This window comes from Hylobates moloch, unplaced genomic scaffold (assembly GCF_009828535.3).
Source record: "Hylobates moloch isolate HMO894 unplaced genomic scaffold, HMol_V3 SCAFFOLD_53, whole genome shotgun sequence".
Classification (NCBI taxonomy): Eukaryota; Metazoa; Chordata; class Mammalia; order Primates; family Hylobatidae; genus Hylobates; species Hylobates moloch.
The window spans coordinates 160,817-185,565 of NW_026652328.1; the positions used below are offsets into that span (position 1 = coordinate 160,817).

Sequence of the window (24,749 nt, forward strand, 5' to 3'; positions counted from 1 at the left end):
CTGGTTCAAGCAATTCCCCTGCCTCAGCCTCCTGAGTAGCTGGGATTACAGGCGCACGCCACCATGCTGGGCTAATCTTTTTGTATTTTTAGTAGAGACGGGGTTTCACCATGTTGGCCAGACTGGTCTTGAACCCTTGACCTCAGGCAATCCGCCTGCCTCGGCCCCCCAAAGTCCTGGGATTACAGATGTGAGCCACCGCGCCCAGCCTATAGTTAGTATTTTAATGGCAAGTTCCCCTGCTTTTGGAAAAGGAGCTATGCATTTGCAGTTTTGTTTTGATGAAGCCCTAGAAATTATGTAGCTGGCCCTGGTGCCAGCTTTCCCATTGATAGCCTGTCCAGCTTTGATCAAGCCACTCACCCTCTGCATCAGTTTTCTCACTGCCAAATGGGAATATTTAACCTGCTTCATGAAACTGGCATGAACATTTGTGCATATGTGCATGTGTATGTGTGTGCCTCTGTGTATGTGCATATGTATGAAAGTGGTTTGAAAAAGTATAGATGCTTTAAAATATTGGGTGGCATTGTCGTGACTATGAATAATTTTTAACCACTGCCCTTCCTGGAGTCTGAGTCTTTAGCCAAACACATTGACTGAAAATGAGGAAATTAATTCATTTAATTCATTATTTTCCATGGGGCTTTCCAGACAAACATTTGAGAAAGGAGCTAAGTGATTCATGTGGTCCATAAAGGTATCATTTTTATAGACTGGTGATTATTTTATTATTATTTTTTTTGAGACAGAGTTTTGCTCTTGTCACCCATGCTGGAGTGCAATGGCGTGCTCTTGGCTCACTGCAACCTCCACCTCCTGGGTTCAAGTGATTCTCCTGCCTTGGCCTTCCTAGTAGCTGGGATTATAGGCGGCTGCTACCTTGCCTGGCTAATTTTTGTATTTTCAGTAGAGACAGAGTTTCGCCATGTTGGCCAGGCTGGTCTCAAACTCCTGACCTCAGGTGATCCAAACGCCTTGGCCTCCCAAATGCTGGGATTACAGGCATGTGCCACCATGCTGGGATTACAGGCATGCCCGGCCCTAGACTAGTGATTTTATAGATGGCATTTCTTCACACAACTAAAAGCAGAGTCTAAACTGAAAATGATGCCAGAACACTAGACTTCAGTCAACAATCTTAAAAGCCTACACTCCCAAATAGACTATTTGATAAACCCTCTGACTTTTAAGTAACTCAAAGGAAAAACACCACCAGGAGGGCCGAGTGCCCCCAGAATCGTCCTTGGACCATCTGTAGATCTTGTCTTATGATCCACTTACGCTGAGTGTAAACAAAGATACTGCTGTAAATAGAAGCAAAAATGTCCCTGCACTCAGATGGCTACATCTGGGAGCTCTGCCAGATTAGAGGATTTATGAGTCAGAGCCAGGTGGGTTCCAAAGCAGAAGCTAGGGTCTCAAATCTGAACTTCTACTTAACACACACTTGGTGCCTACTCTGACAATATCGTGACCCTTGGTAAAGTGACTATTAATTCCTACGGCTGGGGCTTTCCTGAGCCCTTTACACATCCTCCTGACTCTCTTTGGAGACTGTGTAGGTAGCCGGCTGAGGGGTGCGGCTAGGACCTTCGGTCAAGCTCTTCTATCAAGAGGCTGGCCCTGAAGAGCCACACTTGTAACTGATCAATAGGTTAACAAGCTGATCGGGGTAGAACTCCAAATCCTTCACCGTTCCTGCGTCTCAGAAGCTGGCCAACATCTCCCTCCCTCCAGGGTAGTAGAATCCACTTTGAAGTGTTCTCTCTCCCTGGCCCTCCCCACTCCCTAACCTTTGCCCTCTTTCTAATTGCCCTGATCTCATCCCAACCTCCATAGCTATGTTTAAAGTCCACCTCTGGGGAACAGACAGATTGAATGTTCCAGATAATCCCTTTCCCAGTCCTGCCTGACATCTGGGTAGGGGGTTTGTCCCTGGACTTCTGGGACACTGGCTGGGGTTTGAGGAGAGAAGCCAGTACCTACCTGGCTGCAGGATGAAGCTGGCCAGTGGCTTCTTGGTTTTGTGGCTCAGCCTTGGGGGTGGCCTGGCTCAGAGCGACACGAGCCCTGATGCAGAGGAGTCCTATTCAGACTGGGGCCTTCGGCACCTCCGGGGAAGCTTTGAATCTGTCAACAGCTACTTCGATTCTTTTCTGGAGCTGCTGGGAGGGAAGAATGGAGTCTGTCAGTACAGGTGCCGATATGGTGAGTGTGCGGTTTCTCTTTCTGTAAAAACTGTTGCTGGTGGACCCATGAACAGCCCTAGAGAGGTCACTATCTGTCTTGCACTTTTTCCTGTTATCCACTTAGAGCTGCCAGATTTAGCAGATAAAAATGTAGGACACCCAGTGAAATGTGAAATCCAAATAAACAACAAATAAGTCATTAGTATAAGTATGTCCAGTGAAATATCTGGGACATATTTATCCTGACAAATTCTTCGTTGTTTATCTCAAACTCACATTTCACTGAACTTCCTGTATTGTATCTGGGAAACCTTCCCTGGGCCATTTTAATGAGTTTGTTGTGAGGCAGATCTTAGGAAAAAGGGTACCTGGGGTGGGAAGAAGGAGGGTGGGTATGAGAGGTCTCTGTGAGGAGTTCCCAGGGATGAAAACTGAAGCCGAACATTCAGAGAAAAATCGGCCACGGGGCGAAACCACCTCCTCAGCTGCTCTGTGCTCAGCTTGGAAACAAATTCTCCCTTCCCCCTGCTGCAGTTCACACCGTCCTCCCAGTTCTCAGTTCCTGACTGGCATCAATTTGCTGGACTTTCTCAAGGGAGCTGTCCCTGCCTGCAGCCTCGGCAGTGACAGGCCTGCTGTGGAGAGGAAGGGTTCGTGGCTCACCAGGGATCCCAGGGGCTGTCCCCCGGGCTTGGCGCCACATGTAGAATTGTGAGCTGGCAGGAGCACTTCCCCTACCTTGCCTGAATATGACTGGGGGTACACAGGAGATAAGGTGCACACCTGGCTGCCGGCACGGAGCCCCTGGTCCCACTGCTTCCTTCACTGGGCCCTGGAAATTAATGTAATGGGAGCAAAATGTGGAGCCCCAGGCCTTGAAGCCGGGTGGCATAGTGTAATTGCCAATGCGCGTGAAAACGTTTTCCAAAGCATGCACAGTCTCAGGTCTCAGGTAGCATTAGTTTTATGGTTTATCAACTATCTCATCATGGGATTAGAAATGAAAATGGTGAGTCAGTTTAGCCTAACAGGAAAACACATTTGAGAAATATTTTCTCCAAATACTCAGCAAAGTCAGCTTTGAAGAGATGCACAAAAAAACTACATACTTCCCGGACTCACCCATAAGTCTCTCTATTCCTTTTTGAGTGGGGAAAATCGCTTCCTTATACACTAAGAGTGACTAGGAGGTAATGGTTAATCATTGCATCAGGACCCAAAGTTTTGCAGCATAGATGTTTTAACAATCTATGGTTAAAATCTATGTTTTAACCATCTATGCTGCAGCTTCTTTGTGAAAGTTTCACAGAGAAAAATGCCTGGTCTGTTAGGACCCACCTGGCCCTAAAACCATGTATTTGTCCAAGGCAGTTGGACCAACGCAGAGGCCTTGCCACTGGATTATGCTCACCCCGTTTGAATGGATGGGGCAGGGAAGGGGTTGACTCACTTCAGACATTGGAATCAACACAGGTTTTTTCCTTCCTAAAGGCAACACAGGACTAGTATCTGTAGTTCAGCAAATAGGCAACAGCAGGAATTTTTATTAGGAAATCAAGAACCAAATGCCTTCTTCCTTCTCTAGGAAAACAGCATTAAAAGACTTAAGCAAATTTTAGTTGCAGAGCCTCTGGCTGGGCAGGGTGGAAGCCAGCAGCAACTGGTGGGGGATGGGAAGAGTAAATAGAAGAGGAAGGCAAATAACTCTTCTCACTTTGTGTAAAACAACCTGTTCAACGAGGGGCCTGAAAAACACTTAGAAAAATGGGCGGTTACGCCTCCTTACCTTGGAACACAGTAGAGCCAAAAACCTGGCGGCTGTGCCCGAAAGATACCTTCTCAAACTGACTGTGTGTGAATCGAGCAATCTTTTGAACAGACAACACCTAACAACGAGTCTGCTCTTTTGTAGTTTGCTTTGAGACACCTCTCTCATGCACTGTGCTCGTCTTTTAAGTAGTGGTTCTCAAACTCACCTGTGAATTGAAGCCCCTGGAGGCCTGATTCAAACAGATCGCCGGGCCCCACCCCAGGTGTTTCTGATTAGTAGGAGATTCTGGGCTTAGGAGATCCTCCTGCCTCAGCCTCCCAGTTAGCTTGGGCTACAGCTGTGCGCCACTATGCCCAGATAATTTTGTAACTTTTTGTAGAGAAGGGAATCTCACCATCTTGCCCAGGCTGGTCTCCAACTCCAGGGCTCAAGCAATCCTCCAAACTTGGCCTCCCAAATTGCTGGGATTATAGGCGTGAGCCACGGCACCAGCCAGATTTTACCTTTGATAGGTACTAACTACTCAAACAGTGGCTTTCTAACTTGGGTACACTTCAGATCACCTGAGGGGCTTTAACAACACCTGGCACCAAATCAATTAAATCAAAATTTCTGTGGGTTGGCCCCAGACATCAGTATTTTAACATTTTTCCCAGGTGATTGCAAAGCACAGCCAAGGTAAAGGAGTGCCATTCTATGACGTCATTCTTAGAGAACTTCAGCCCACAGGTTAAATTATGCAGGCAGATAAAACTGTGTATGTATCCTGGTAGCCCATGATAGCATGTCAACATTGTTTTCCGTGCTTCTCATATCTAAAGTAATTTGTTCTCGTGCCAATACACAAAATCTCTACTTGTCAAACAGGTGGGCTATAAATATGACAAGATCCAGCGTGTGTCAATGGCATACCTAGCACAACTGTTATTAAGGAGTCTGTACCAGCTGGGCGCAGTGGCTCACGCCTGTAATCCCAGCACTTTGGGAGCCTGAGGCAGGCAGATCACGAGGTCAGGAGATCGAGACCATCCTGGCTAACATGGTGAAACCCTGTCTCTATTAAAAATACAAAAAAAACTAGCCGGGTGTGGTGGCGGGTGCCAGTAGTTCCAGCTACTCGGGAGGCTGAGGCAGGAGAATGGCGTGAACCTGGGAGGCAGAGCTTGCAGTGAGCCGAGATCTCACCATTGCACTCCAGCCTGGGCAACAGAGCGAGACTCCGCCTCAAAAAAAAAAAAAAAAAAAAAGGAGTCTGTACCAATGCAAACAAGATTTCCTTGAGAATCGCTTCCAAAATATAGATACCCTTTTCCACCTCCAGAGATTCTGATGCAGTAGGTCTGTGGTGGGACCTTGGAACCACACTTTTAATGGGTAGTCTTTGAACCAGACTTTGAGAAATAAGCATAGTAATGGAAAAATCGTGGGTTTGAATTTAGGAGAAAATACCCCATTGCTGGTGACCTTGGGCGAGTTATCTGACTCTCTCAACCTTAGTTTCCTCAAATATGTAAAAATAATGTTACTAATACCCACCTTGCAAAGGTGTTGTGAGAATTAAAGATAACACACATAAAGAATCAGTGGTATATATAGAGCATGGCAGGTACCAAACAAATTTTATAAACGTTATGAGAAAGAGAGTCTAGTGAACAGGTTAATTGTATTCAGATTCTTCCAGCTCTCTTTCAACATAAAAATGAAAAATCCCAGAAATCCCAGTGGCTGGACAACAGCCTCTCAGCTTCTGAAAGAAGTCCCTCAAGAGAACAACGACTGAAGAGTTATCTGCCTCACGAAGGTCTCTGGAGTTGGGTCAATGGAGCAGAGTTTCTATAATGATACTGTTCACGCTTTCACACTTTAATAAAAGATCCTGAAAATGAATTTCTTCCTGGATTTAGTTCCAAGAGTATCTTAAAAGTTTCTTTAAATATCTGTCTATTGTAATCCCAGCACTTTAGGAGGCTGAGGCGGGTGGATCATTTGAGGTCAGGAGTTTGAGACCAGCCTGGCCAGCATGGTGAAACCCCATCTGTACTAAAAATACAAAAATTAGCCGGGCGTGGTGGCGCGCCCCGTAATCCCAGATACTTGGGAGGCTGAGGCAGGAGAATCACTTGAACCCTGGAGGAAGAGGTTGCAGTGAGCCGAGATCACGCCATTGCACTCCAGCTTGGGCAACAGAGCGAGATTAAGTTTCAAAAATAAACAAATAAATAAATAAATAAAAATAAATATCAGTCTATTTTTTAAAGAGAATTTTTATCTGAAGTTTTACAGCAAAATTTTATAAACCTGTGAGTTTGTATCTTTTTCCAGGGAAATAACTCAAAGACTTCATCAGATTCTCCAGGGGATCCAGAGCCCAAAAAAAGAAAACAGCCACTGGCTTAGAGGCAAACAGATTATTCTAGTTTTTGGGCGACTGACCTCCTAGTCTGCTGGGGACTCAGGGAGGAGGGGAGATGCTCCTGGGATGTGGGACTTTCAGTACTACCACCGGGACGGTACCAGGCAAACCAGGACAAATTGGTCACCCTACTTTACGTAGTAACTTAATCTGTTTTAGCGACTGAAATACAGAGTTCTTCTCTTCAGGAGAATTGCCTCTGTCCTGCTGTGTTCCATTGATGTATTAGTCATGGTGCATCTGAGTGTTTCTGGGAGGAAGGAGGACATACCTTTCTCTTTTTTTCTGGAATTTTGTTTTTCTTGAGACGGAGTCTCCCTCTGTCACCCAGGCTGGAGTGCAGTGGTACCATCTTGGCTCACTGCAACCTCCGCCTTCCAGGTTCAAATGATTCTCCTACCTAAGCCTCCTGGCGTAGCTGGGATTACAGGCATGCGCCACCACGCCTAGCTACTTTGTATTTTTAGTAGAGACGGGGTTTCACCATGTTGGCCAGGCTGGTCTCAAACTCCTGACCTCAGGTGATTTCCCTGCTGGGCCTCCTGAAGTGCTGGGATTACAGGTGTGAGCCACCGTGCCCGGCCTGGAAATTATTTTATTTTCTCATGTTTGAGACAGCTAGTTGGGGTTGTTGATGAAGCCATGCCTATAATAGTTTAGTAAATACTCATGTTATTCATTTGGTATCATTATCTGTTCTTTATAACAATACAACATTAATAGAAATATATTATTGAGTGGAAAATTGTAAAACAAATGACAAAGACATAGTATGTATACTACAAAAAGGTTCTTACAAACTATGAAGAAATAGGTAGGCGAAAGATCTAAAAGAAAAATGAGCAAAGAATGGAAATAGGCAATTGACAGAAAAGAAAAACTAAATGGTTTGCATACAAATAATATGGTTGAATTCAGTATTGATCAGGGGCTTACAAATTAAAGTAACAATGAGATACCGCTTTTAGCCAACAGAGTGGCAAAATTTAAAAGAGGAGTGATAAGAACTATTGCTGCCTGAGATAGGAAAAAAGCACTCCCGTGAATTTCTTTTGGAAATATAAATGTTAATCCTTTTTTTAATGTTGATTTTTAAGTTCTGGGGTACATGTGCAGGATGTGCAGTTTGGTTACACAGGTAAATGTGTGCCACAGTGGTTCTCTGCAGATGTACCTTTTAATAAAGCGTACTCACTCCCTGCTAGCACCTTGGGGGAACCAGCTGGGTGGAGAGGATGGACACACCCTCCCGGGAAGGCAAAACTCTTGCCCTGGGACACAAAACCCTGAAAGTTTTTACTGCTGTTTCCAGTGACAGAGAGATAAAAGGGTGGGCCCAAGAGGCAGTGTCTACCGCTGGCAGGTAGAGCTCTTGGGATTCTTGGCTAACACTTCTCGATCTCCCTCCAGTTGGTCTTTTAAGACTTTTATGGTATTTCGCTTTATTCAGAAGCTTTTAAGTTTTATAAGATCAAATCTGTCAGTCTCTTTCTTTATGGCTTCTGAATTTATGTCTTGATTAGAAAACCATCCTCACATCAAGATTAAACAGTATTCTGCTGTTTTTTCTGTGAAAGCAGCCATAGCTAAATCATAATAGTGTGGCTGTGTTCCAATAAAACTTTTTTTATGAACACTAAAATTTGAATTTGAACAGGATCAAGTTGTCGGCCTCTCACTCCTATAAACAGCTCCAGCCAGAAAATAAAACATGTGTGGATATGATACATTACTAATGCCTAGACTTAAAACATCAACCATAAGCTACTCAAACGATAATTTGAGGATATGGTATCCTTGAATGATTTCTGTTTCTGCCTAGACTAAAACCATTACCTTTTGTCTTAGAACTTATACTTTCAGCTTCATTTCTAAATAGAATTTCTGCAGTTAACATAAAACATTAAATAAAATAAAAATAACCATCATCAGCTGCAGGCTGGATAGGAATTCCATTCCGGTATCTTTCAAACTAGAATAGCAGAGTTTTATCTTCTTTTTTTTTTTTTTTTTTTTTTGAGACGGAGTCTTGCTCTGTCGCCCAGGCTGGAGTGCAGTGGCGCGATCTCGGCTCACTGCAAGCTCCGCCTCCCGGGTTCACGCCATTCTCCTGCCTCAGCCTCTCCGAGTAGCTGGGACTACAGGCGCCCGCCACCACGCCCGGCTAATTTTTTGTATTTTTAGTAGAGACGGGGTTTCACCGTGGTCTCGATCTCCTGACCTCGTGATCCGCCCGCCTCAGCCTCCCAAAGTGCTGGGATTACAAGCGTGAGCCACCGTGCCCGGCCCAGAGTTTTATCTTCTATGAGTTATCGTGGGCAAGAAGGCAGAGGGCAACCCAAGAAACCGAGCCAAGTCTGTGGCAAATGCCCTTTTCAGCAAAGTTATTAAAAAGATGTTTCACTCTCTGGCTGGGCAACGTGGCTCACGCCTGTAACCCCAGCACTTTGGGAGGCCAAGGAGGGCAGATCACTTGAGGTCAAGCATTTGAGACCAGCCTGGACAACATGGTGAAACCCTGTCTCTACTAAAAACACAAAAAATTAGCCAGGCGTGGTGGCAGGCGCCTGTAATCCCAGCTACTCAGGAGGCTGAGGCAGGAGAATGGCTTGAACACAGGAGGCGGAGGTTGTAGTGAGCTGAGACGCTATCTTGAGTGTGGGGCTACCGTGATGAGACTAGTGTCCTCGTAAGAAGAGAAAGAGAAAGAAGAGAAGACAAGGCCGTCTGCAAGCCAGGAAGAAGGCCCTCACCAGACACGGAATGCACTGGCACCCTGATCTTGGAATTCCCAGCCTTCAGCACCGTGAGGAATAAATTTCTGCCGTGTAAGCCATCCAGTCTATGGTATTTTTGTTATAGCATCCAAACTGCCTGAGACAGGGAATGACTGCTGAATGGGCACAAGGTCTACCTTGGGGGTGATGAAAATGTTTTTGAACTAGATAAAGGTGATGGTTGTACAACATTGTGAATGTACTTAATTGCATACTTTAAGGTGGTTAATTTTATGTTATCTGAATTTCACCTCAATAAGAAAAAGAAGGCTGGGTGCTGTGGCTTATGCCTATAATCCTAGCCCTTTGGGAGGCCAAGATGGGTGGATAACTTCAGTCTGGGAATTCAAGACTAGCTTGGGCAACATAGCCAAACCCCATCTCCACAAAAAATACAAAAATTAGTCAGGTGCAGTAACAGCACTTGTAGTCCCAGCTACTAGGGAGGCTGAGGTGGGAGGCTTGCTTGGGCCTGGGAGATTGAGGCTGCAGTGTGCCAAGATCACACCACTGCACTCCTGCCTGGGTGACAGAGTGAGAGACCCTGTCTCAAAAAATAAAATAAAAAAAGAAAAGAAGCAGGGCACAGTGGCTCATGCTTGTAATTCTAGCAGCTCATTAAGCTGAGGTTGGAGAGCTGCTTGAGCCTAGGAGTTTAAGACCAGCCTGGGCAACATAGCAAGACCCCATCTCTATAAAAAAAACTTACAAGTTAGCCATGCATGATGGCATGCACCTGCAGTCATAGCCAGTTGGACAGCTGAGGCAGGAGGATCACTTGAACCCGGGAGTTTGAAGCTGCAGTGAGCTATGATTATGCCACTGCACTGCACTCCAACCTGGGTGACAGAGTGGGACCCCATCTCTTAAAAAAAAAAAGATGAAAATGAATAGTTACACCATCAAAAAAGTAAAAAGACAACCCACAGAATGGCACAAAATATTTGCAGATTTGACAAGGCACTTGCTTCCAAAATACATAAAGAACACCTACGACTCAACAGTAAAAAGATAAATAACTCAATTATAGAGTGGGTAGAGGATTTAAATAGACATTTTCCAAAAGAATTTATATGAATGGCAAATAAGCACATAAAAAGATGCTCAACATAATCGTTAGAGAAATGCAAATCAAAACTACTGTGAAACACCACCTCACTTCCACCAGGATGGCTACAATAAAAAAGACAGACAATAGCAAGTGTTAGTGAGGATGTGGAGAAATGGGAACCCTCACGCATTGCTGCTGGGAATGTGGTGCAGCCATTTTGGAAAACAGTGTGGCAATTCCTTAAAATGTTCAACAGTGTTACCATATGACCCAGCAATCCTATTCTTATGGAGAAATGAAACACATGTCCACACAAAAACCTGTCTACAAATATTTGTAGCAGTATTACTAAAAGGTGAAAACAACCCAAATGTCTATTAACCGATGAATGGGCAAAAAAATGTGGTATGTCTATACAATGGAAAGTTTTTCTGTTAATAAAGAGAACTTAAGTACTGATACATACTACAACATGTATGAAACCAGAAAACATTATGCTAAGAGAAAGAAGCCAGACACAAAAGGCCACATGTTGTATGATTTAATTCATGTGAAGGAGTTGCCTAGGGCTGCGGGTAGGGAGATGGGAGAGGTGGCTAATGGGTACAGGATTTCTTTTTGAGATTATAATGTTCTAAAATTAGATTATGGTGTTGACTGGACAACTCTGTGGATATGCCAAAACCATTGAATCGTACACATTAAATGAGTGAATGTATATATGAATTACAGCTCAATAAAGCTGTCATAGAAAAAATATAACAGAGATTAAAATCATAATGGCAGGCCAGGCAAGGTGGCTCACGCCTGTAATCCCAGCACTTTGGGAAGCCAAGGTGGGTGGATCACTTGAGGCCAGGAGTTCGAGACCAGCCTGGCCAATATGGTGAAACCCCATCTCTACTAAAAATACAAAGATTAGCTGGGTGTGGTGGTGCGCGCCTGTAACCCCAGCTACTCAGGAGGCTGAGGCAGGAGAATGACTTGAACTTGGGAGGCGGAGATTGTGGTGAGCCAAGATTGCACCACTGCACTCCAGCCTGGGCGACAGAGCGAGATTCCGTCTGAAAAAAAAAATCATAATGGCAACTGCAACAGTTATATGTTATTGAGCAACAAGGTACCTCGAAACTTAGCAGCTTACAATAGCAAAGATTATATCACACAGTTGCTGAGGTTCAGGGATCCTGGAGTAGCTTTGCTGGGCAATTCTGGCTCAGTTTCTCCTAAGGTTGAGGTCATGCTGCCCAGCTGATGCTGCCATCTCTGGAGATGCAGCTGGGGCTGGAGGATCTCTTGTTAAATTCACGTGGCTATTGGCAGGAGGTTTTAGTTCTTTGCCACATGGGTCGTTCCATGGCACTGTTCATGACATAACTTCCCCTAGAGTGAACGGTGAGAGAGAGGGAGAGTAAGAGAGCCCAAGACAGAAATCATGCTCTTTTATAGCTTAATCTTAGGAGGAACACACCTCCACTTCTGCAGTATTCTCTGGGTCACACAGACCACTCCTGGGACTATATACAAGGAGGTGAATACCAGGAGGTGGGGATCATTGGAAGTCATCTTGGACCACAATCTTATAACCACATGTATCACAGCAACAAATACCCAAACTGTGGTAGAAACTGCTTAGTGTCCCCTAATATCCATTCTTCCCCTTTTCTACAGTATAAAGCCCCTCCTTCCACGTTTTAGCTGGGCTCATGGCTGCCCACTTCATTTCCTAGCCCACCTTGGCAACCAGATTTTGCCATTTGATTAAGGTCTGGCCAGAGGGAAGTATGAGGAAGTGCCATGTATAACATTCTGGAGTGTTTACTGAAGAGAGGGGCTGGACCCTTCCAACTCCTGCCATTCTGCTACAGGTAATATGGATGTGTTGGCTCAAGTGCCATATTAGACCATGAGAGCCAGGGCTACACTCTAGGGCTGGCAGAGCAGAAAGCTAGAAGCAGCCTGGGTTCCAGGAAAGTGCAGATTTACTATACCAGAGGCATGAGTCTTAGCTCTGGATTTTTATGAGATATTCTATCTTGTTTAAGGATCTGAATAATATAGGTATATAGAAAGTATAATACACATATGGAGAAAATTGCAGTGCTCTGTTGAATGACATACAGAAAGACCTAAGTAAATACAGAACTATACCGTGTTCATATTTGGGAAGACTGAGTATCCTAAGAAAGGCAATTGTCTCCAAATCTATACATTCGATGGATTTTTAAATCAAACTCTTGGCCATCTTTCTTGTAGAATTTACTAAGTTGATTCTACAAATTCAAAAAAGTTGCAAAATTCTTTGTGAGAGTAAAGGTCCAAGAATAATCAAGACAATTTTGCAGAATGATACGAAGTGAGGGCTTTAAAACATAAACTGAGTATCTAAAAATTAAAACAGAATGATGAGTGCAAAGAGGCTTCAACTGCACCTGAACCTGTACTTGAACTGTCACATTTAATTAAAAAAAAAAAAATTTATAGCAAGTTTGGCAAATGTTAACATTTATTATGTTTGTGCATTTGGTACATGGCTGTTTGTTTCTCTGATTTTCAACAGTTTTGAAATATTTCATAATATAAAATAATTAAAAATAAATACCTGGTAGGAGAAGAAGGAAGGAAAGAAGGAAGGAGAAAGAAGAAAAGCAGAAGAAGAAAAGGAGGAAGGAAGGAAGGAGAGAAGGAGGGAAGGAAGGAAGAAAGGAAGGAAGGAAGAAAAAGGAAAGAAAGAAAAGGAAAGAAAGAAAGAAAGAAAAAGAAAAAGAAAGAAAGAAAGAGAGAGAAAGAAAGAAACGGTCATATGCCTTATTCTAAGGATTAATTATTCTTAGCACATTTCCCCAGTCTTAACACTAGGTCTTGTATCTCCTAAAAAGAGGCAGAGATGTGGTGAAGGAGCATAGACTTTGGAGACAAACAGGAAATCTGACTTTATATCCTATTTCCCTCACTTTCTCTATGATGGTAGGCAAATCATATGACCTCTTAGCCCGAGTTTCTTATCTGGATAATGGGATAAAATACCCACTGCAGATGGCTGTCCTGAGGTCATCTCAGGTCAAGGTTATCTTTACCTGTGAGCACTGCCATTGATACAGCTGATATAGCTTCTCTCTACACATTTGAAAGATCTTAAAAAACAGAAATTCAAAGCTGTTCAGATCATTTCTGCTTAGTTCTATGAAGGAAATGCCTAAGATATCATATCAGGGTGATTTCTTTGCTCTTTGCTCAATAATACTCTGTCTACATTTATGGAATCTTGCTTGAATTTCCTGCAAGTTAAACCCTTTTGTGGTGCTGCTACAATTCCGATTCCTTAAGTGTATGATCAAGTTGTGTTCTTTTTGTTCTTTGAGTGGTGAGTGGTCTTGCAGTGAAGGAATGAGGAACCTTGAGTTTTAGTTGGGTTTTGCCATGGCCCTTATCTTCAATGTTATGCACTTAAAAAACATTAGAAATGTCAGTAAATAAGTGCTCATTGGGTGCGGTGGCTCACGCCTGTAATCCCAGCACTTTGGGAGGCCAAGGCGGGTGGATCACTTGAGGTCAGGAGTTCGAGACCAACCTGGCCAACATGGTGAAACCCTGTCTCTACTAAAAATACAAAAATTAGCTGGGCGTGGTGGCACATGCCTGTAATCCCAGCTACTCGGGAGGTTGAGTCAGGAGAATCGCTTGAACCCAGGAGGCAGAGGTTGCAGTGAGCCAAGGTCACACCACTGCACTCCAGCCTGGGAAACAGAGAGAGACCTTGTCTCAAAAAAAAAAAAAAAAAAAAAGTGCTCATGAAATTTTTTGAGATTAGGAGAAAAAGTCAAAGTGGTTTGAAAGTCATTATTCTTCTGTGACATCATCATCATCATCACCTGATTTGGATGTGAGGAACAGTGACTTTTAAAGAAAAAGTGAAATATGCTTTTAGAAAATTTTCATTTGACGAATGTTCCCAAATGCTTGATTTCTAAATATTTCTTCTTGCTTCTTTCCTTTCTTCCTCCTGCAAGGAAAGGCACCAATGCCCAGACCTGGCTACAAGCCCCAAGAGCCCAACGGCTGCGGCTCCTATTTCCTGGGTCTCAAGGTACCAGAAAGTGTATGTACTGCCAGCATTACCTTCTTGGTTGGTTGGTTTTGACTGAGAGCAATCCTAGAGTTATCCTTGATGGAAGTGATTGTTTCTGGAAAAAAGTTGAACAATACAATGAAGTATTTTAAATTGGATATGAGGGAGAGAATTTTCAAAGAAGATATCTGATTTCCTTTTCTCAGGGACAGCTGTCCCTCAGATAAGCCCTTGGTGGTGGATCAGAACTTTGAAATCACCACTGAAAATGTCAGCTGAGACTTAGGGCATCATGACATAACTTAATTTGAGATACATCTGACAGGTTTGATTTATTGAAATTAGTGGACCATTCCAGTGATGTGCCGGAGCCAGCTGGTGCTTGCCAGTGAGAGCTGATTGTTACATATTGTCATGACTTTTACAAGCAGCTGACTTCATGTTAGTAGTGCCAAACTGGCTATGTTTGGAGTGCTGACATCATAGAAATCTGCACACACACACACACACACACACACACACACCCCACGCCCTGCTAATTTTTGTATTTTTAGTAGAAACGGGGTTTCACCATGTTGGCCAGGGTGGTCTCGAACTCCTGGCCTGAAGTGATCCACCCACCTTGGCCTCCCAAAGTGCTGGGATTACAGCCGTGAGCCACTGTACCCAGACACATGTGACATTTTATGAACTTAGTGACACAGTTTATGCCACTACATTTACAGTTGTTTATAGGATGCTTAGTAATCATGGGTGTGTGTGAGATGTTATGGTTTGACCACAGTCCTCTTGTGATCAGGAGCTGTGTGTTCTATACCCACTCTACTTTCCAACACACACACACACGCACACACACGCACACACACGCACACCCTTAAAATACTGCTGTCTGGGATGCTGGTGATCTCTTGATGAACTGAGGCTGAATTTTTTTTTATACTTCTTAGCCGTAGAATCCTTTGCTCACACAAAATCTCATATGGGACTGTTAAGTGTTAATTAAATTTACAAGCCCTGTGGCTCTGCTCTCTTGACTACCCTTCTGGTCTCTATTTTCATTACTGTAAGCTGCCTCTGAATTTTAAAATTACTAACATTTAAAAAAAAAAAAGGTGAAAAATGGCCAGAATCACTTATTGAACTAAGAACTAAGTAACAATGAAAACTTGTAATCCTGTGACTGTTGGTATTCTACGGAGTCATTGGTGTTTCTGAATTGATCAGGATATGCGATAGAAATGTGAGAACCAGCTAGTTAATAACAAGGTGGGCAAGGTTGCCTAAGGTCCTTAGTCTAAACGTGGCATTTCTTCCCCTTCTTTTCCCTTCCTTCACTTTTCCACAGATGGACTTGGGCATTCCAGCAATGACAAAGTGCTGCAACCAGCTGGATGTCTGTTATGACACTTGCGGTGCCAACAAATATCGCTGTGATGCAAAATTCCGATGGTGTCTCCACTCGATCTGCTCTGACCTTAAGCGGAGTCTGGGCTTTGTCTCCAAAGTGGAAGGTAGGTATCTCAATGGCATGTACAGGGAGTTTTGTTCCTGTTTTCACACCGAGATATAGCCAGAACCCCTTGACTCAAAGAGATCATCAGAGCTCACTGAATATTCTTTATGGAACACTGTGGCTGAGCAAGAAATGGTGAAGGAAAGATTCTGGGCACTCCTTCACTCAAGTGCTTGCTGTCCTGCCGGCGAGCTGCTGGCACCACTCCTGAAGGTAAACGGCTATACCAAAGCCTTCCCAGAAAAATAAAAATCTATCATTTAAGGCTGGAGAAGGAATTGCCCAACTGGCTTGGATTATCCATTCCACTGTTAAATAATTTTCCATATCAGGAATTATTCCTTATAGGACCACTTGGTTTGGCTTAAGCTTTTTTTTTTAAATTTTGTTTTCAGTCAGTGTAGGAGCTCAAAAAACCTTTTCTGCATAAAGATCTCTATATACTTAAGGATAATTATTTTATTTAAATTTTTAAAAAGCTTTTTTGAGACAGAATCTCACTCTGTTGCCCAGGCTGGAGTGCAGCGGTGTGATCTCAGCTCACTACAACCTCTGCTTTCTGAGTTCAAGCGATTCCTGTGCCTCAGCCTCCCACGTATCTGGGATTACAGGCACCCATCACCATGCCCAGCTGATTTTTGTATTTTTAGTAGAGATGGGGTCACGCCATGTTGCCCAGGCTGGTCTCGAACTCCTGAACTCAAGCGATCTGCCCACCTCAGCCTCCCAAAGTGCTGGGATTATAGGTGTGAGCCACCACACCCAGCAAGGATAGTTATTTTAAACAACTGCTTTGCTACCTAGTTTCTAGCACTGACTATAATTTCTTTTTTCCTAATTTACTTAGGAAAAGTTTTTACGCTCTCGGTTTCTGAAGCCAGGATATTATATCCAGGTATGAATTAGCATTTTCTATTTTTAGATGGTAAGAGTTGAAATGCAGGCTGATAAAGAGCTGGCTCCACACCACAGAGAGTGTCTGCAGTAGAGAGAATTTTGGATCTTTTCATAGATCAATGTCTAGAGTGCAGTCTGGAGGTGAAGGTGTGAGGGCTTGGAAATGTGAATAATTCAGCGTGCCCTATGAAAGGGAGTATCATTCTATTCTGTTTCTACAGAGGGTGAAAAAGTACCTGCTGCTAATCTAGGGTCAGGTCAAGTTACTTCCTGCAAGCAATGTCCTATTGATTAATTCTCCCAAATATCTCTTTCATATCCTACTTGCTTGGTTACTGCAAATTAACCCAGTCTCTGTGTCCCATCTAATTGATGGTCACCATTGGGACCAGGTATGCCACACGAATGTGATCATCTCAACCCCCTATGTAAATCATTCAATAGATTCCTCCTCCTTACGGATGAAATCCAAACTCCTCAGTATGCCGTACATGGCCCTTTTTGATTCAGCCCTAGCCTTTCTCTCCACCATTATCTTGGACATTTCTGGTCTGTCTCCTGACTCCTGCCTCAGTGGGCTCAGAACTGTCCCTTCGTAGATTCTACAAAAAGAGTGTTTCCAACGTGGTGAATCAAAACACAGTTTCCTTTCTGTGAGATGCATCCACACATCACAAAGCATTTTCAGATAGCTTGTTTCTAGTTTTTATCATAGGATATTAGATGTTTTTCTTATAGGTCTCAATGGGCTCAGAAATGTCCCTTTGTAGATTCTACAAAAAGAGTGTTTCCTACCTGGTGAATCAAAACACAGGTTCCATCTGTGAGGTGAATCCACCCATCAAAAAGCATTTTCAAAGATTGCTTATTTCTCATTTTTATCACAGAATATTTGATTTTTCCTTATGGGCCTCAGTAGGCTCAGAAATGTCCCTTCGTAGAATCTACACAAAGTGTTTCCAACCTGGTGAATCAAACTACTTGGGTTGATGGCCCATTCCCTTCTGCCCCTGTGTGAAATGCCCTAATCATTCATTTTTTGTTGTTGTTGAAACAGATTTATTAAGCTACAATTCACACATGATACAATTCACTCATTTAAATGCTTTTAAATATGTTCACAGAGTTATGCAGTCAATCCCACAGTCAATTTTAGAACATATCACCCTGAAAAGGAACCCCAGGGCCATTAACAGTCTGTCCCCAAACTCCCCCTGCCCAGCTCGAGGAAATCACGAATCTACTTTCTACCTCTAGAACTGCCTATTCTGGACATTTCATATAAATGGAATCATACAATATATGGTTTTCTGTGACTGACTTATTTCACTTGGCAAGGTTTATCCATGTTGTAGAATGTATCAGTATTTCATTCCTTTTTATTGTTGAATAATATTCCATTGTATGGCTGTAACATATTTTCTGTATCCATTCATCAATTGATGGACATTTGGGTTGTTTCTACATTCTGGCTAGTATGAATAATACTGCTATGAACATTTATGCAGAAATTTTTGTGGAAACATATGTTTTCATTTCTTTTGTATCTAGGAGAGGAATTGTTGGGCTAAATGGTAACTCTGTGTTTAACATTTTGAAGAGCTGCCAAACTGTTTTCCAAAGTGGCTGTACCATTTTGCATTCCCACCAGCAAACTGTGAAGGCTCAGGTTTTTCCACATCTTCACCAATATTTGTCATTATCTGTCTTTTTAATTATAGACCCTACTCCACGTGAAGTTGTATCTCATGGTGGTTTTGATTTGCATTTCCCTGACAGTTACTGATGTTGGGCATCTCTTTATGTGCTTATGGGCCATTGCACGTATACTTGGATGTCTATTAGGATCCTGTGGCCCTTTTTAAATTGTAGTGTCTTTTTATTATTGAGTTGTAAGAGTTCTTTATATATTCAAGTCCTTTATCAGATATATGATTAGCAAACATTTTCTCCCCCTTTTTTTTGTTTGTTTGTTTTTTTTCCCTCTACTTTCTTGATAGTATTATTGGTAGCACAGAAGTTTCAAATTCTAAGTCCAATTTATCTATTTTTGAATCTATTCTTTTGTCACTTGTACTTTTGGTGTCATATGTATTAATCCTTTGCCTAACCCAAGGTCACAAAGATTTACTCACGTTTTCTTCTAAGAGTTTAATTGTTACTGCTCTTACATTTAGGTTTGCGATTCATTTTGAATTAATATTGGTGTAAGAAAAAGGTCCAATTTCATTCTTTTCTATGTGGATATTCAGTTGTTCTGGCACCGTTTGTTGAAAAGACTATTCTTTCCTATGTTAAATTATTTTTGCACCCTTGTCAAAAATCAATTGACCATAAAGGTTAGCATAAAGGTTAGGATTTATTTCTAGATGCTCAATTCTATTCCACTGATCTATGTCAGGACCATGCTGTCTGTTACTGTTGTTACGCAGTAAATTTTGAAATCAAGATGTGTTCTTAAACTGTGTACTTTTTTGTCAAGACTATTTTGGATATTCTGGATCCCTCACATTTCCATATGAATTTTAGGAACTGCTTGTTAATTTCTCCAAGGAATGGCAGCTAGAATTTTGAGAGGGTTATTGTTGAATCTATAGATCAATTTGAGAATATTGCCATCTTAACAAAATTATATCTATACCAATGTCCTTTCCATTTATTTAGGTCTTCTTTAATTTAGTTCAACAATATGTTTATAGTTTTCACAGTACAAATCTTGGACTTCTGTTAAATTTATTCCTAAGTATTTTATTCTTTTTAATGCTATTGAAATGTAATTGTATTTAAATTTTATTTTCAGATCATTTATTAATAATGTATAGAAATTCATTTGATTTTTGTACATTGATCTTATATCCTGCAACCCAGCTGAAATAACTCCTTAGTTCTAATATATTTTTTTCATGGATTCCATAGTCTTTTTTATATATAAGATAATGCCATCTGCATATCATCTTCCTTTCCAATTTGGATTTTTAAAATTTTTTTCTCTTGCCTAATTGCCCTGGCTAGAGCTTCCAATACAACATTGAATAGAAGTGTTGCGAGTGGACATTTTGTCTTGTTCCTGATCTTAGAGTAAAAGCATTTTGTCTTTCACCATTGAGCATGATTCTTAGCTATGGCTGTCTCTAGATGGCCTTTGTTAGGTTGTGGGAGTTCTCCTCTTTTCCCAGTTTGTTGAGTGTTTTCTTTTAATTTTTCTTTTTCTTTTTTTTTTTTTCTGAGATGGAGTTTCACTCTTACGCCCAGGCTGGAGTGAAGTGGTGTGATCTTGGCTCACTGCAACCTCTGCACCCTGGGTTCAAGCAATTCTCCTGCCTCGGCCTCCTGAGTAGCTGGGATTACAGGTGCCCGCCACCATGCCCAGCTAATTTTTGTATTTTTAGTAGAGATGGGGTTTCGCCATTTTGGCCAGGCTGGTCTCGAACTCCCGACCTCAGGTGCTCCACCTGCCTCGGTCTCCCAAAGTGCTAGGATTACAGGCATGAGCCACTGCACCTGGCCGAGTGTTTTTATCGTGAAAAAGTGTTGGATGTTTTCAAATGTTTTTTCTGCATCTATTGAGATGATCATGTGGTATTTGTTCTATATTCTATTGATGTAGTGTATCATATTAATTGATTTTAGTATGGTTTAGCATTCTTAGGCTAAATCCCACTTAGTCATGATGTAAACCTTTTTATATGTTGCTGGATTCAGTTTACTAGTATTTTGTGGAAGATTTTGCATCCATATTCATAAGAGATACTAGTCTATAGTTTATTATTTTTGTGATGTCTTTTGTTTTGGTATCAGAGTAATATTGACCTCATAAAATGAGTTGGGCAGTGATCCCTTCTCTCCTAATTTTTTAAAAAGCTTAGAAAGGATTGATATTAATTCTTTAAATGTTTGGTAAAATTCCCCAGTAAAGCCAAGTAGAACTGGGTTTCTTTGGGGAAGTCTTTAATTACTAAATCACGAGCTTGGGTTAGTAATTGTATTTATATACACTAGTAATCTATTCATATTTTCTATTCTTGAGTCAGTTTCAGCAGTTCATGTCTCTCTACAAATTTGTCCATTCCATCCAAGTTATCAACATTTTTTGGCATGTAGTTATTCATAGTATTCCCTTATAATCCTTTTTATTTTTATTTTTTTGAGATGGAGTCTCGCTCTATCACCCAGGCTGGAGTGCAATGGTGCGATCTCGGCTCACTGCAAGCTCTGCCTTTGGGTTCATGCCATTCTCCTGCCTCAGCCTCCTGAGTAGCTGGGACTACAGGGCCCGCCACCATGCCTGGCAAATTTTTTGTATTTTTAGTAGAGACGGGGTTTCACTGTGTTAGCTGGGATGGTCTTGTTAGCCAGGAGGTCTCCTGACCTCGTGATCTGCCTGCTTCGGCCTCCCAAAGTGCTGGGATTACAGGCGTGAGCCACCGCGCCCGGCCCTAATCCTTTTTATTTCTGTAAGATTGTTAGTGACATTTCTCTCTCGTTCCTGAATTTGGTAATTTGAGTCCTCTCTTTTTTTCTTGGTTAGTCTAGCTAAAACTTTGTTAACATTTTTTATCTTTTCAATGAACCAACTTAAAAAAATTGATATATCATTCACATACTATAAAATTTACCCTTTAAAAGTATACACTTCAGTGGTTTTTGTATATTCACAGAGTTGTACAACCATCACCACAATCTAATTCCAGAACATTTTCATTAGTCCCAAAAGAAACCCTGTAGCCATTAGCGGTCACTACTCACTACCTCCCCTACCCCACCCCAGCCCTAGACAACCACTATTTTACTCTCTGTATGGATTGCCTATTCTGGAAATTTCATATAAATGGAATCATACAATATGTGGCCTTTTGTGTCTGGCTTCTTTTGCTTAGCATAATGTTTTCAAGATTCATCCATGTTTTAGTATGCATCAGTACTTCATTTTCCTGACCATTCTTGAAGTTTAAACTTAGATATCTTACTTCCTCTCAGATACCTCTCCTAATAACCCTTGCTGCAAAGGGATAGAGACCCTTTCTGTGGGCTTCCATACCACCTGTCTGTTTACCTGTCCACCTCTTTATCCAAACTGTACAGTCCTTAATTGAGGATGCCTTTTGTCTCTGTATCCTTGGCTCCTGAGACAGTGGCTAACCAACATATCCAAGCCATGCAAATGTTTCTCCATCAATGAATGGTTGTTCATCCAATACTTGAACAGTGAAAGCTATAGGCGAGATTGGGTGTGTTCTGGGTGGTATGGCCATAGATGGGAAAGCTATGGGAAACATAGTTGTTCATGTGAGGGAATCTTCTGCAAAAAATATTCTCCATGGAGTGAGCATGGTGGTGTGGGAGGTTCTGGTTGCTCACCATTGTTTTGACCAAGGGCCCACATGTGAGGGCACCTCCAGGTGTCTTCTGCTTTACTGGATTGGATGGGAGCTTTTCTGAGAACATTCTCTGAAATGGATGCCCTTCCTTTGAATTTTGTATTTGGATTATTGTCTCTACTTTCCTCTGGGTATCATGTCATCCCTGGAAATACTCTTCAAAATTAGTGTTAACCTTTCTGTCCCTCTTCATCTTTTTCAAGCAGCCTGTGATTCCCTGGTTGACACTGTGTTCAACACCGTGTGGACTTTGGGCTGCCGCCCCTTTATGAATAGTCAGCGGGCAGCTTGCATCTGTGCAGAGGAGGAGAAGGAAGAGTTATGAGGAAGAAGTGATTCCTCCTTGGTTTTGAGTGACACCACAGCTGTCAGCCTTCAAGATGTCAGTCTTCGAGTCAGCATGACTCATTCATTCTTCCAACAGTTTGGACACCACAAAGCAGGAGAAAGGAACATTTTTTTACAGCTGGAAAATGAGTCCTATCCTTTGAGGAAATTTGAAAAAAGACATGGAGTGGTTTGAAGGCTACTCTTCATTTAAGACTGCTCTCCCCAACCAAGACACGTTTGCCTGGAAATTCAGTTCTTAGCTTAAAGACTAAAATGCAAGCAAACCCTGCAATTCCTGGACCTGATGATTATATTCATGAGTGAAATTGTGGGGAGTTCAGCCATTTGGGAGGCAATGACTTTCTGCTGGCCCATGTTTCAGTTGCCAGTAAGCATCTCACATTTAATAAAGTGTACTTTTTAGAACATTTGGAAAGAGATGAATGAATTCCATTATCACCAATATGCTTCCATTTCACTTAGAAGAGACCAAAACCCAACCCGGTAAGTTCCACCAATGACCACAGTTATTCCCACTGATGCTAAACAGAGAAAAACAGGTGGGCAGGCTCAGAGGCTTACCTGATTAAGGCCAATGGAGGGGAAGGTCAGATGGAATTAGGTCTCTGAGGATTCATTTTTCCCTCCGGTGACCTACCCCTGTTGGTATTACCAGTTACTAAATGGTGTTAGAGTCATGCTAAGATCTGAGATGTACTTGGTAAGAGTTACTAATGGAGCTAGCTAGGAAAAGTCCCTGCAGCCTGTCGGGAGTGAGAGACAAGTGGCCATTCCCTAACTTGTGGGTCTCAACCCTAACCATGGATTAGAATCACCTGAGGATCCTTTAAAACAAACCAATAAATATGCACTGGTATTTTATAAATGTTTTCCAGGTGATTCTGCTGCACAGAAGGGCTGGGGGCCACTAATCTAGAGCAGGAATTGGCCCACTAAGTCCCATGGGCCAAGTCTAGCCCAAAGCCTGTTTTTTTTTTTTTTGTCGTTGTTGTTTTTGTATGTTTGTTTTTTTGAGAGAGAGTCTCACTCTGTCGCCCAGGCTGGAGTTCAGTGGCCATATCTTGGCTCACTGCAACCTGTGCCTCCTGGGTTCAAGCGATTCTCCTGCCTCAGCCTCCCGAGTAGCTGGGATTACAGGTGCCCACCACCACGCCCAGCTAATTTTTGTATTTTTAGTAGAGATGGGGTTTCACCATGTTGGCCAGGCTGGTCTCAAACTCCTGGCCTCAAATAATCTGACCACCTCGGCCTCCCAAAGTGCTGGGATTACAGGTGTGAGCCACCACACCTGGCTCAAAGCCTGGTTTTGAATCCTTTTTTGGAATAACCATGCTCACATTTGTTTACATATTCTCTGTGGCTCTCCTTGCACTACAGCTGCAAAGTTGAGTAGCTGTGACAAACGCTGCAGGGCCCAGAAAGCCTAATACATTTACCAGTTGGCTTTTTACATAAAAAGTTGCTGACTTCTATCTAAATCTTTTTCCCCTTTCCCTTACTTTTGTTAATTTTACTGATTCTACTAAGAACTATTAATTGTAGCATTTTTTTTTAATTTTTAGGGATTTGGGGGTTTTTTTGAAACAAGGTCTCACTCTGTCACCCTGACTGGAGCACTATCATGGCTCACTGCAGCCTCAACCTCCTGAGCTCAAGCAATCCTCCCACCTCAGCTCCCCAAGTAGCTGGAACCACAGTGGCACACCACCATGCCCGGCTGATTTAAAACAATTTTTTTGTAGAGATGAGGTCTCACTATGTTGCCTAGGCTAGTCTTGAGCTCCTGGGCTCAAGGGATTCTCCCACCTTGGCCTCTGAGGTGCTGGGATTTCAGGCATGAGCCACCGAGCCCAGACTGTAGCAACTTTTAAAAACTAAAAGCAGAAAAACTTTTCTGATCTTATGTAAAGGCCATAAAATTAATTGGCATATAAAGAAATTAGAGTTAACTGCAGATAAAATTTATCTTTGTGGTTTATATTTATTTCAATAAAACTTATTATTAAGTACCTGCAAAACAGAATATGGCAGAATTATATACTTTTTTCTATTGTCTTATCAGCCTGAGGGCATAGAATACCAAATAACAGGGAATATGGTACCAAACTTTAATTCTGTTACAGCTCATTGAAGCACTTAAATACACGTTGATGAATTTATTAATATTTGTTAGGTGAAAATATTTCACTTAAGGCAATATATTAGAAGTATCAAAAGATGGCTGGGCGCAGTGGCTCACGCCTGTAATCCCAGCACTTTGGGAGGCTGAAGCGAGTGGATCACCTGAGACCAAGAGTTTCAGCCAGCCTGGCCAGCATGGAGAAACCCTGTCTCTAC

The 24,749-nt window shown here is 42.3% G+C and overlaps 1 protein-coding gene across 3 annotated transcripts; it reads left to right on the plus strand.

Moving 5' to 3' along the window:
- Positions 1-1,879: 1,879 nt before the first annotated feature.
- On the plus strand, positions 1,880-23,240 carry LOC116463687 (group XIIB secretory phospholipase A2-like protein). Of its 3 annotated transcripts, none has more exons than XM_032146897.1 (4): positions 1,880-2,211; positions 14,215-14,303; positions 15,619-15,784; positions 22,265-23,240. In XM_032146897.1, exons 1-4 carry the CDS (start codon positions 2,001-2,003, stop codon positions 22,384-22,386), a joined length of 588 nt encoding a protein of 195 aa, XP_032002788.1. In that variant the 5' UTR covers positions 1,880-2,000; the 3' UTR covers positions 22,387-23,240. The 3 variants fall into 3 exon arrangements, with proteins under 3 accessions (XP_032002788.1, XP_032002789.1, XP_032002790.1); XM_032146898.1 differs by having other exon boundaries at positions 22,268-23,240; XM_032146899.1 differs by lacking the exon at positions 14,215-14,303.
- Positions 23,241-24,749: the final 1,509 nt, after the last annotated feature.